General features: G+C 42.4%; 1 protein-coding gene across 1 annotated transcript in view; it reads right to left on the reverse strand.

The window, feature by feature from the left end:
* The window catches only part of EMB2804 (tubulin folding cofactor B), a 62,197-nt gene that overhangs the window by 34,367 nt on the left and 15,415 nt on the right, over positions 1 to 12,415 (reverse strand). Inside the window, exons 2-5 of the mRNA XM_086499422.1 lie at positions 8,109 to 8,233; positions 6,222 to 6,373; positions 6,010 to 6,128; positions 5,837 to 5,898 (exon numbers count right to left, since the gene is read on the reverse strand). Coding sequence (XP_086355548.1) covers positions 5,837 to 5,898; positions 6,010 to 6,128; positions 6,222 to 6,373; positions 8,109 to 8,222 — 447 coding nt within the window. The 5' untranslated portion in view covers positions 8,223 to 8,233. The remainder of the gene's footprint in view (positions 1 to 5,836; positions 5,899 to 6,009; positions 6,129 to 6,221; positions 6,374 to 8,108; positions 8,234 to 12,415) is intronic.

Below are 12,415 nucleotides of genomic sequence, written 5' to 3' on the forward strand. Positions count from 1 at the left end.
ATACAGGTGCAATCTAGCAGCCTGTATCCCTCTCCCCTTTGATGTGTCTTGAAAGTACAGGTAAAATAGACGATTAATAATGGGTGAAAGCTAAATCAAGGTTTAAAGTAAAGTCTACCGCCCTTTTTGGATTGAACAGGCCGGTTTCACTATCCCCTTACTTCCCCCTTCAAAATTGCAAACAAACTTGAAATGAACAATGCATATGCTTTCTACAATTAGTTTTGCTTTGGTATGATCTATGCGTGGTAAACACAAAACGTCGAAATACACTAACTTGCAATCTTGAGACAAATAATCATGGAACTTCCTTTGAGTGCTTATACAAGAGAGAAACCCTTCCATGCATGGTAGTGTAAGAGTGAAAATGCAACATTCTTAAGAGTGGACATACTAGTGTAATGAAAAATGCTCATGTGATAGCGTATGCATGAATAACAAATTCTTCTTTAAGAAGGGATTTAGGCATACCTTTGCTACCGTGGAGAGGATTAATTAAGTAGCTAGAAGAGGCTTATGGTTTCGGGACTTTCCAATTGATAAGAGGCGAAGGGAAAAACCTTAATTGGAAGGAAATTTTTACTACCATGGAAAAATCCTTTGATTAAGATAGAGCTACTCTTTAAAATTTAACTCTCCTTGAGAGAATTAGTATTAACTTTATTGGTATCACTAGATAAATCTTACACACATGCTCTTTTTCTCTTTGAAAGAAGAAAATCCTATTTCTTAAATTTAAAGAAAACTTGTGAACCTTTCATAAGAGCATTCCTTTTAGAGTAAATTATAATGCCACTTTAAATAGAATGGTTAATTCCAAAAAATTCAAATACTTAATTGCCTGTGATTATGTGGCAATTATCTCGTGCATCTTAAAAATTAGAAAAAGATATTTTTGGCCCGTACGTATAGATCTTAATCATCATCCAACATGCATGCTATTTTAGTACGATCTCCAGTTACCTATGGTTAAAGAGAGTGCTTTCTACTCTCTATGCTATCTTAGTCTGGTAATCTAGATAACGGAGCTTGAAATATAAGTATGATCTCCAGTCACCTATGGTTAAAAAGAGTGCTTTCTACTCTCTCTATGCCATATTAGTCTTGTAATCTAGAGAACTTGAAATAACATCGGTGTTAGTTGTTAGCAACATGGTCGATTATGATTAGTAATGCATCATAATTAGAGGAAAACAACAAAATTAAGTCTTCTTCCCAAGCAAAAGGCTTTCTTATGGAAAAATGAGAGCTTAAGCATAAATTTATGTAAGCATGAAAGTAAATCACTTTCAAGCAGGTGCAAAAAGAACAAGAAAACATTACTTTAGTGTGTGTATGGTCTAGTCTTCTCTTTGCTTTGGATGTAGTCGGCTCTTCACTTTGCTTGAAAACCACCAATTTGGCTACTTGGAATGAGAGAATTGTAAGAGGCAAAAGAAATTCAAGCTATGGAAAGCTTGGGAATTAGGAGAGAGGAGAGGGAGAGTATAGTGTGAAGAAGAAGATCAAGTTTTGACAAACTTGATTAGGATTTTGGCCATGGCTTCTCTTGGAGAGATGTGTGTGTGTGTGTGTGTGTGTGTGTGTGTGTGTGTGTGTAGGAGGGGAGTATGTGAAAGAGGTTTGGCTATGGATTTCTCAAGCTTACTCTCAAGTTTGCACCTTGAGAAAATGAAGGAGAGAAGTGAAAAATGAGAAGAGAAGCCCTCTTTTCATGCACATTTTTTATAAGTGCTTTCACTTATCTTGATAGCTTATCTTCCTTATCTTGATAATTTATCTTACTTATCAGAACTTTCTCAACAAGTTACTTACTTCTCTTATCCTTATCTTCTCCTTTTCTCCTTTTATCTTTTTCTTTTTCCTTTTTCCTTATCTTATCTTTTTCTTTATGCTAATTTTTCTCAAAATGAAAAGCTAATTTTCTATGCATTGGTTATGTCCATGTTCCCATGGCATAAGCCGGAAGTGTCTCGTGAGTATACTCTGGTGCTTCAATTGAACCCGAATTTTCTCAAACATTTTTTTTTCTTTTAAGTCGGTGGCTTAGATGTGTTGGCCTTGCGTAAGGGCTAGGAGAAGGCCCTTACAACAACGACACTTGGATGCTTTGCTTAGGTTTTCCCATGAAAGTGGTTTGTCTGTCAATCTTGGTAAAACCAAGGTCATGGTATTTAATACCACCCCACAGTGGATCAAGAGGTCAATGCCCGCATTCACATACGGCCGCAAGACAGTGGAGTATACAGATGCTTATACTCACCTTGGAGTGGTCTTTAGTGGACCAGCATTTTCATTGAGGAGAGCAGCAGAGACTAGATTGACTAAGGCCCATGCGGCATTGGGTAGATTGGAGAGAACGTGTTCACAGAGGAGAGAGCCCAACCACGTCCAAAACTCTGATACCAATGTAATGTGCAATGGAAGTGATTTATGGTGATAACTTAGGATGAGTGCTCAATGCGTACTCAAGGTTTCTTTTATTTCATGGGAGAGATGTATAAAGACCACGGTCCATAAGCCACAAGATGTTGTGGGACTTCTGCTTCAGACTGTAACAGGCTTGGACACTCCACGCGAGAAATCAATAGCAACACATGAACCGAAACTTCATAATCATTAAACTTTAATAGAGAGAGAGTTGACACAGCCCGGCGTAGTTCCGTGCCCAGAGAGATTGGTTCCAAAGACTGACGCCCCTTTCGGTATTTCTTTTCCATTAATCATTGCAAAGTACAACTCCCATGGGTGACGGGTCCTCGGCTCTCAGGCTCTGCGTCCAGATACCCTAAAGAGTGAGGCCCTTGGGTTCCTTTCATTCTTACAAAGGGATGCCAAAAGCAGAGCCCCAAAAGCAATTAAAACTCAAAAGCAAGGGATCCCAAAAGCAACTAGCTCCAAAACCTGCCAAACAGTAGCCAACGCAAAATACGGAATTTCGTACAACCCTACCACGTCAGCAGCCAACGTGAAATACGGAAATCCGTACAATTCCCACGTCAGCCTGCCAGCGCTTTTTGCGGGATTCCGTATTGCTGTTGTGTGGCATGCTGTCCGTACGGGTTGCCATGTTCCACATCATCAGTTTGTGACATAGGCCCTTCTTGAAAGAATTGTAATCGCCCTCAATTATGCCTGCAAAACGGACAAAGACCATAAACCAATTCAGTAGACACTGCCTCTAAGTATCGAAGCACTAGACACGACACTACACATATAGCACTTGTACAAAGACGACAGTCACATCATTTCACATGATATCACATGACAGATCAAATAAATCACAAAAAAATCATTCCAAATCTCAGACCACGACTGCCAGCAACGTATTTAGTAATCGTATCTAGATCCATCTCGGACCTCCCTAATGTCGGATAAACTAATCCTTATTGCGAGCATGTCTATAGAGATTTTCAAGACCGAACTGTAGCAGTCGTTTCGCCTTTTAGTCTTGCACTCAAACACAACCACATGTTAGCGTGTTCATCAATCAGAATTAGTTCTGGGAATTCCCATGTCGAAGTACTTCTTTCATAAAGTCATCCAACAGAATACTGTTAGCCCATCAATATCCCTGAAATCCATAGGAAAATCAGTGACTTCATTCTTTCTAGGTAACCTGTGACAAAGGAGCGGAGTAACTCCTCTCTTGTGCAGTCCCGCTTGCACCAGATTCAACTTGTTGATCTCGGGGAACTCTTGGAATAGCCAAAGCTAGACCAAAAGCGTCAAGGTAACGTTCCAAATCTGATAAGGTATCTCCTAGGTCCTCCTCCTCCATCCACTTCGCATTCAATGCCGGATAGTTCTTGACTAAGAACTGCCATTCACTCTACCTTTCTCTTTCCTTTCCTGGTGAGCCTGTATCTGTTCCAGAACGAGTATCTCCTCGCTCTCTTCCCCATCAGGTTGCTCCTCAGGCTCCTTGTCGACTGGCACCCCACCTTTGAAATTTTTCAACAGACTCACATGAAAAGCATTGTGAATCTTCCAAGTTTTTGGCAACTTTAGTCTGAAGGATACATCATTATCTTCTCTTTAATCTTTTTGTTTCCTTAGGCGTGCCTTCTCAAACCGTAAGAGCACCCAATCATCTTCCTTCAGCTGCAAGTCACGTCGAATCTTGTCCGCTGCCCTCTTATGCCGTGCTTGAAACTTCTCAACTTCATTCATCAGCCAAGTCTGTATGTGCTCGACATAGAGAGAATCCTATGTAAAACCAAGAAGTTGATCCATGTAAAACTGCACCTCCAACTGTCCCCGTCGATCAGCAAGAGCTGGATCTATCTCTGGGTTAGGTTCCACAACAGGAACGCCCTCCCCTGCAGGTGCCTCCGGCCGAGCTTCCTCTCGCTAAACCTCCTCATCCTGCACTTTTTCATGATCTTCTTCTTCATCTTCGGCTTCCTTTGCTACTCTACCTTCAGATTCTCTCTCTTCAGACTCGTACTCCCTCTCAGATTTTCTGTCGGAATCCATGGCGTGTGCTTCAAAAACTCGGATCAGATCCTCCGTAGAAAAAGAACCGCTTGGAGCTCTGATAACACTGTAAACGGCAAGCCACTAGCGAGGACTGGGGGTGGAGGATGTCATACATAGGTGGTAGGCAGTGAGGAGTTCTCACAGAATGGTCGCACGGTCTGAAAAGGCCTGCTGTATCTCCCTCTATATGCTAATCCACATGCCTTTGATGGAATTGATGTTAAGGAGGAAACACTAAGGCACCATCAAAATATTAAGTTGTGGACCTACTACAAAAAGACAACTTGAACACATTTCTGCACGAGCAGGCAAACCCATGGAGCAGAGTCCAAAAACATTAGCCTCCTTTCTTTAGGAAACAGCTAATCGAACTAGCACCAGAATGCAGCCTTTACAGCAAACTTCCAGGAGTTTGCATCAGATCTTTAATCACTGAAATAGCACCATCAAAGAAGACCAAGAATGCATCACAGTTTTGCATGAAAATAAACTGGCCACATGATGAAGACACCAACCTTGACGGAATCAACGGGGCTGAGATCACACAAACCACCAGTGACACAGAATTACCAAACCAATAAGGTAACAACCACAAATCCAGCCACATCATGAAAGATGGAGAAGCCATGTTGTGGAGATACTCTGAAAAGGCAAAGCCCCAAGCAGCCGAATCAATGCCTCACCGTTCATCTGCCCCCTCCTTTCTTGCTGTCCTTTCTGTAGCAAAAGGCTAACAAAACCAGCACCAGACTGTAACTACTACAACAAACCTCCAGGGGATCAGAGCTTGAAACACCAAAAGAAGACCAAGTACACCTCACAGCTTTGCATGACCATAAACAACCGCAAGACTTAGCTGGGAAGCAAGACACCATAAGAAAACACAACCCCCACAGGATTCACTGAGCCTGCGGTGACGAGGATGAACCAGCAGCAAGACATAGTTGAAGAAGAGTATTCTCCACCTTGCAAAGTAACTGGAAAACTGGTCATTGCAGCACAAGGGGAAGGAAAAAAAAAGAAAGGAAAAGGCCAGCAGCCCCGAGCAAACAATGTCTGTCGACCCTGTAACCCCAAAGCCAAGGCAGGTCCAATGGGCATGGTAGTGGAGACAGGACGAGCAGGGTCCAGATCGATGCGACACTAAGGGAAGGACATGGGGTATGGTGTCAAACAATCACCTCTTGGTCCAGAGCTTTCTGAACTATGTTTTACATAGCTTTGACATTGAGCAGTCCATCTATCTTGTCAAAAGAGTGAGCACATTCCAAAAACACAGAAAAGTATATAATGAGCACTTTCAGCTCCATAGACACACGACGGACAACTCTGTCAGCATGCCTCATATAGATACCTTGTGTTGACTCCAGATCTGACCATCTGCAATCTTCTTTTCCTTGAATTTTCTGAAAGTGTCTGGTATAGCACCAGAAGAACATTATGTCAGTTTTATCAATAGCAAAATGTGCACAAGCCATGCAAACACTTTAGCTATTAACACAGATATCAGGTAGCATACATGCATACCTTCTCGTTTATTGTAGTCTTCATCAGTTATGGTGTACTTCTCCACCAAGGAGGTATCCTCTAGCCACCCGTTTGCAGTACATGAAGCAGGGTCAAGATCAACAATATGGATCCGGTACCTAAAATTCAAACCATCCCCTTTTACCAAATCAAATGGCATACAAGGTATCTAGTAGTCCTGCTAATTTGTAGGAAAAAACCAATGAACTTACCCATCCATAGGAGAATAAAACCCTAATACTCTTGTGTCATCCACCATATCACAAATTTTGTGATCACTTTCATCATAGAGCTGGAGGAGCATACTACTGACAGTAGTGCCTGAGTTTTGGTTAAGCCTCTCTTTAACCGCTTCTAATGAAGTCTGTCATTAAGATTTAGAAAAACTCTATTTGTGACACATGACCAGTATAAGTACTGCATAGAAATAACAAGTTGCTCCAATGACAGCAGCTCTCAACGAGATGTCCAATCTAAATTCAAATACTAAAAATGCAACCTTACTCATGCAGACAAGTTCTATGCATTCACACGTAGAAATTTTGTCGTTTAATTTTGTAGAAAAAATAGGTCACTATAGGTGTAAGGTTCAAGAAGACAATGCTTCTGTGCACATAAGTAAATAAATTAAAAGCAAAAAGTTTCATATCACAATATTAGGATTGTTCTCATCACGCTGTAAATAACGGCTCAAGTATACACCATGTCCTTGTTGTTCAAGAGCTATACTGATGCCAAAACCAATTGTATCACAAGGATCGGCCAGTTATGACTTTGAGCTTGAGAATCTGGAAACTAACATACGGAAACTGTGCACTTCTGGGCGCATTACTTGCATCTTGAGGGTGCCAATCTGTGCAGCAACAGAGCCTGGTATCATAATTCCCCAGCAGGGCACTATGCTGGGGATGACGTCACTCATGTAACCACAAAGCCCCAGGGAAAGACAGTGACTGAGAAGAGGGGCACAGTCTGCTGATGCTTGAACTTTGGAACATACACAAGTTGTACCTAAGACTCTCCTGAGACGGGTTGCATACCTCTTCTGGAGGTTCTTGTAATAACGTACAGACGGTGTTTTGATTACCGCCAAGGGTGCCAGTTTTGGAGCCAATACTGGAGGGACTCCGCTTCCCTGCATCTATTGCTGGTGTTTTGTGACGCGTTGGAAAGTTTTGTGATTGGAGTCCCTTACAGTCTCCTATTGCCTATCAAGAGTGTTGATGCAGAGTGTAAACTTGGAGGGATGTCTTTGTTATGCAAGTGATGTTTTTAGCAGCAGCCTCCGCTTTACTATGCTTGTCATCATGCTATAGATAACGACATTGTTAATGCTCATGATGTATTAGCTTTCAGCCCATTCAAGTCTTAGTATCAGAGTCATCAATGTAACAACTTAGTCTTCTTGTGAAGAATTGTCTTTGCAAATCGGTCTCACTTTAAGATCCTACTGACGTATTGTACTCAAACAAACGTTTGGACTCACTTCTCCAATCATGTCCATTCTTCACGTTCAACATTTCAGTTCTACTGTACATTTTCACTAGAGATTAACTTTTCCAACACAAAAGATGAGATCTGAAATTATGCCCCGGATCCCTGTAATATGTCAACAAACACTTCTTTTATACATACTCAATGGACAACTTAGGAGATTGCTGCAGTTAAAATGTAAATCAATTATTCAATCCTTTATTCACTTTCAGAGGCAAAGAAGTCCTAAGTTTCTAGACTGAGCTTTTATAATTCTAAACTGTTTGTGCCAAGAACCAATGAGGAGATGAGTGCTTACTAGCTTAAGAAGATTTCTTCTTGGAAGAAAATTCAGCTGAAAGTCCATCCTTAACATTTCCAAGAAAGCAAAAAATACAACAATCCCACCGACACTCAAAACGCTCCAGCTGAAGAGCTTACCTCCACAATATGTACATTGGGTTTTAAAAAAACAATCACAAAGACCCGCCATTAAAAGGAGCCTGATGCATGCAGTGCTCTTGGAATCTAAACGAGCAGATACAATTTCCAATCACGAGATGAGAATCGCCTTACCCACAGGCGAATTTACAATCGAAGAAGCAAGATGAGGCGAGTAGTCTTACACGAAGAGAGAAGCGCAGTTGGCCCGAATGGCTTTTTAAGTTGGAATGAGAGACATGCAACCATACCATTCCTTCACCTCCCACATCCTGCAACCCTGAGTGCCTCACTGCCATTTGTTGAGAACCTGGAACACAACAAATTTCTTAAGATATCCTTGTCATAAAAAATGTTATAAAAAATGAGATGTTGAAATTTCATGGACTAACTTGGCTTCTGCATTTAAATCCGAATGCTTTAGCATAAAGTCTCATATAACAAGCGAAACTGATAACTTTTCTCATAGATATTTGAAGATTTGAATATTATTGTAAATAGACTTTTGGTTGATGTTCAAAAAGTCTCAAGTTTCTTTTCAGCGAAGTTTTGAACATTGTACATAACTAGCTCGCGCAAACCGCCTACTATTAAAGTTATGGCATCAAGCAAACTGCTCAATGTGATCCTAACATTTATTTTGGCTTTTAGGTATTTATTTCACTTCTTTTGTCAAAGTAGGGAAATTTACTGAGGTGGGTACATATACAACCCATTGCACCCATTGTATTTATATCAGTTATTCATTGCTAAGATTGGTTGGTTCAGGAGACTCTCTCTCTCTCTCTCTCTCTCTCTCTCTCTCTCTCTCTCTCTCTCTCTCTCTCTAGATAGTTTCCGACGACTTTCAAATTCTCTTCTTCTCTCTCACATGCCACTGCCCAGTCTACTATGAGATACAAGGACACTTCCATTGCCTATTCAAAGAGGGCTTTGGACCACTCTCTAGAGTCTTGGGGCATGAGGACTAGAGATGCCTGGGATTGTTTTTGCTAGAGTTGCGCAGACACAGAGAGAGCCTGAGGAGAGGAGAGGCAAGCCAATCTCAGAGACGGATCACAGACTTCTTTAGAGCAAACACTGGACATCCGGAGGAGCTACTACCACAATCGAGCCTACATTCTCGTTCGCACCAAAAGGCACACTGATCGACCGAGCGACCAAGCTAGGGAGGTCCAGATGCCCACGACTGCGGAGGACTATACAACACTGACGGAGGCTGCACTAGAGGATTCGGATCACTTTGGCCCGACACGCACGACGCCCGGTCAGACTAATAACCATGTTGGAGATTGATGAGATCCGCAAGCAACGATGCTGGATTTCCTGTGATCTAGGTCTTTCTGAGGATGCACCCACATTGTGTTGTCTTAGCCCCCCACTCACTTCACCCCCTAACCCCTGCTCTTATCCTACACAAGCCCAGCTAGTTGCTTAGCTCACATCTAGCACCTTAGGATTCTATAGTTTTTATTTTTGTTACTCAGACTTTGTCAGATCCACCGCATTGTAACTTTCTGGTCTCATAGGTCACTTTGGCCTTTTGAAGTCGTTAATATAACATTTCATTTCATTTCCTCTCTCTCTCTCTCTCTCTCTCTCTCTCTCTCTCTCTCTCTCTCTCTCTCTCTCTCTCTCTCGCATTCTCCCCATGGTCTCTACGCTTCCGTACCATCGACTTTGACATGGTATCAGAGCTTTGCGCTCGGTGATCACAAGGCGCGAGAGGATCGGCAAGAAGAAGGAGAAGCTTGCAAAGAAGAGGAGGATCTGCGCCTAGCATTTTTGGAGAACATTGGCGACATTGTCTACTTGATTGGCATTTATAGGCGGTTGTTGCACCTCTCTCTCTCTCTCTCTCTCTCTCTCTCTCTCTCTCTCTCTCTCACCATTGCTCTCTCGCCCTGTTGCACCCTCGCCATGACCTGCTGTCACAAAGTGGGACAACAGAAACCCTAATTTCTGCCAGAAACCCTAAAATTCTTGCAAACCTTAATTTCTGCCAGAAACCCTAATTTCCGGAAATTGCGGAGGCTGAAAAAAAAAAATTATTTTATTTTTTTTGGAAAATGATGAGCGACGTGAATTTTGCTGTTTTTTAATAAAAAAAGAGAAAAGACTCTCTAAGAGAGAGAGAGAGAACTCATGCTTTTTATTTTAAAAGCTTTTGGGGCTCTGCTTTTGGGCATCCCTTGTAACCTTTAAATTAGTGGTGAGGGCCTCACTTCTTAGAGCATCTGGACGCAGAGTCTGAGAGTGAAACCCTAACCGCTCTCTTGTACTTTGATCTGATTAATACAAAAAGAAATACCGAAAGGGGCGCCAGTCTTTGGGGCCAATATCTCTAGGCACGGAACGCCGGGCCAGTGCAAATCTATTGTGATCTGTGAATTGTTTTGAAGTGGTGCTGTCGTGGTTGATTCTTGACTTGGAGTGTCCAAGTCTGTTACAGTGGTATCAGAGCACGGCCGATTTCTCTTCTGTGGGAAATCCGATCCCCGAATTTTTTTCCGCGGCACCTATGGCTTCAAGCAATGATCAATCGACTCCCTTTGCATCTGGAGATGCGGACAGGGATCAAAACGAAGATTCCGGCACGGAGTATGGCCCGCCTAGGCCTACTCCAGCGGAGCAGCAAGAGATGGAGCGTCGAAAATTGATTGATGATGCAACAAAGATGATGCTCAATTTTGCCAAGGACCCGAAGATGGCAAAATGTATGAACCAGACCTCTTTGGAAGAGGTACAGATGGAGTGGCAAAGAACCACAACACCACTCCCGAAACCCGCTCTCAAGAAATCTTATGTCTCCAAGAAATATACGGAGAAGGAACTGGAGAACATGGTTGATGCACGGATTGCTCAGCTTTTCGACGTGCAAAAGAAGGACAAAAAGCACGGCAAAAAGCAGAAGAAGGGCACTGACTTCCCGGGATATTTGGGTGGTCGGTCGACATTCGACAAGGCAAAGAAACTCAAGAAGCGCGTCAAGTTTGAAGGCCTACCCAGTTCTTCTTCTTCTTCTTCTTCTGACAGTTCTTCTAGCTCTTTAGACTCGAGCGAAGAAGACAAGAAAAGCAAAAAGCGAAGCAAGACACAACGCTTCGGAAAGGGCAAGAAAAAGGCAAGGAAGTCTAAGTCTCGCCCAATGAGTGACACTTCTACAGAGGACTCGTCTATGGACAGTTCAGACTCTGACAATGGGAACTTGTATGCGAACAAGAAGAATCTTTACAAAGCCAACCAGTATGACTTTCTCGAAGATAAAAGCAAGAAAGTCCGAGAGTTTAAGAAAGGTGGCCAAGCACTTAAGTTTGATACTTTTTCGGGATACTCCGATGCTTCGAAGGCTTTATCTTTTATACAGCAGTTTGACATCACTTTCGCGGGAGGACGCTATTCGGAGCACTCCAAGATTCGGAGAGCTACCTCTTACCTTAAGGGGAATGCTCGTACTTTGTGGTCCACGCTTCTTTTAACAAGAGTGCGCCAGTTAAATGGCTGAAATTTAAGAAGCTTTTTATTTCTTCTTGGTTGACGCAAGAATATGAACGAGATGTACGAGCTGCTTGGAACCATCTTCGGATGACCAAGAAAGATACAATCAATGCTTATTGTGAAAGATTCTGGAGCTCTTTTCTACCCGCCTCTTCATTCAAGAGGACTTCTTGGAGGGCACTCTACGCAGGATGGGCTTCTCAGATGCTTGGATCAGAGAGTCTCCCAAAAGGAGAGGAAGAACTCCACAGTAAGCCCATCCCAACCAGGAGATCACCAACAGCCTAATGCAAGCAACACAAAATCCGTGAAAGATTCCTCAAGGCATTGTGCATCCTGAGAAGAAATGATTGGTTGGACATGAGAGAGTAACAACAGTCGTGCTTGACAAACTGTTGTAGATTGCTGAAGAGGAGCAGCAAACACCCAACTATAATGCAAGACCATGGCACCACCAAGTTCCTCTTTGAATGATGTCCAAGCGCCTGAAGGAAGCTTTACCCGCTTAATATCCTTGGAAGCCCTCGTGTGATGCAAATGTTTAAAAAATTGTTTCGAAGCACAGCCTTTATTCACAAAAGCCCATTGACAAGCACACGTCTCCCATTTGTCAAGCTTCCGCTTGTCTTTAAGTTGTATACAAACCCGAGCTTCACACAACTCCAACAATTCAGTGTCCGATAACGGCCGAGAGTCGGCCAATTCATGCAATTGTTGACAAAGTTGCTTCGCATCATTAGCATTGCCTCAAATTCGATCCATGTACTGTTTACCATAATCCTGAATAGCACATTGCACTCGCATAACAAAGCGAAACCAAGCATCAAAAAGATCAAGATGCATGTGAGCAAGCAAGGGGGGAATAAGTCCAAAAATCATATCTCGAAAGGCCTCATGAGTAAAATAAGCATTGTTAATATGCAGCAGACGCTTTCGAGAAAGAGGTCTATCGCAAAGAGATTGCCGTAAGTCCAAATTCAATAAAACAGGGTGA

Source organism: Adiantum capillus-veneris, chromosome 25 (assembly GCF_014529385.1).
Source record: "Adiantum capillus-veneris isolate H3 chromosome 25, ASM1452938v2, whole genome shotgun sequence".
Lineage (NCBI taxonomy): Eukaryota > Viridiplantae > Streptophyta > Polypodiopsida > Polypodiales > Pteridaceae > Adiantum > Adiantum capillus-veneris.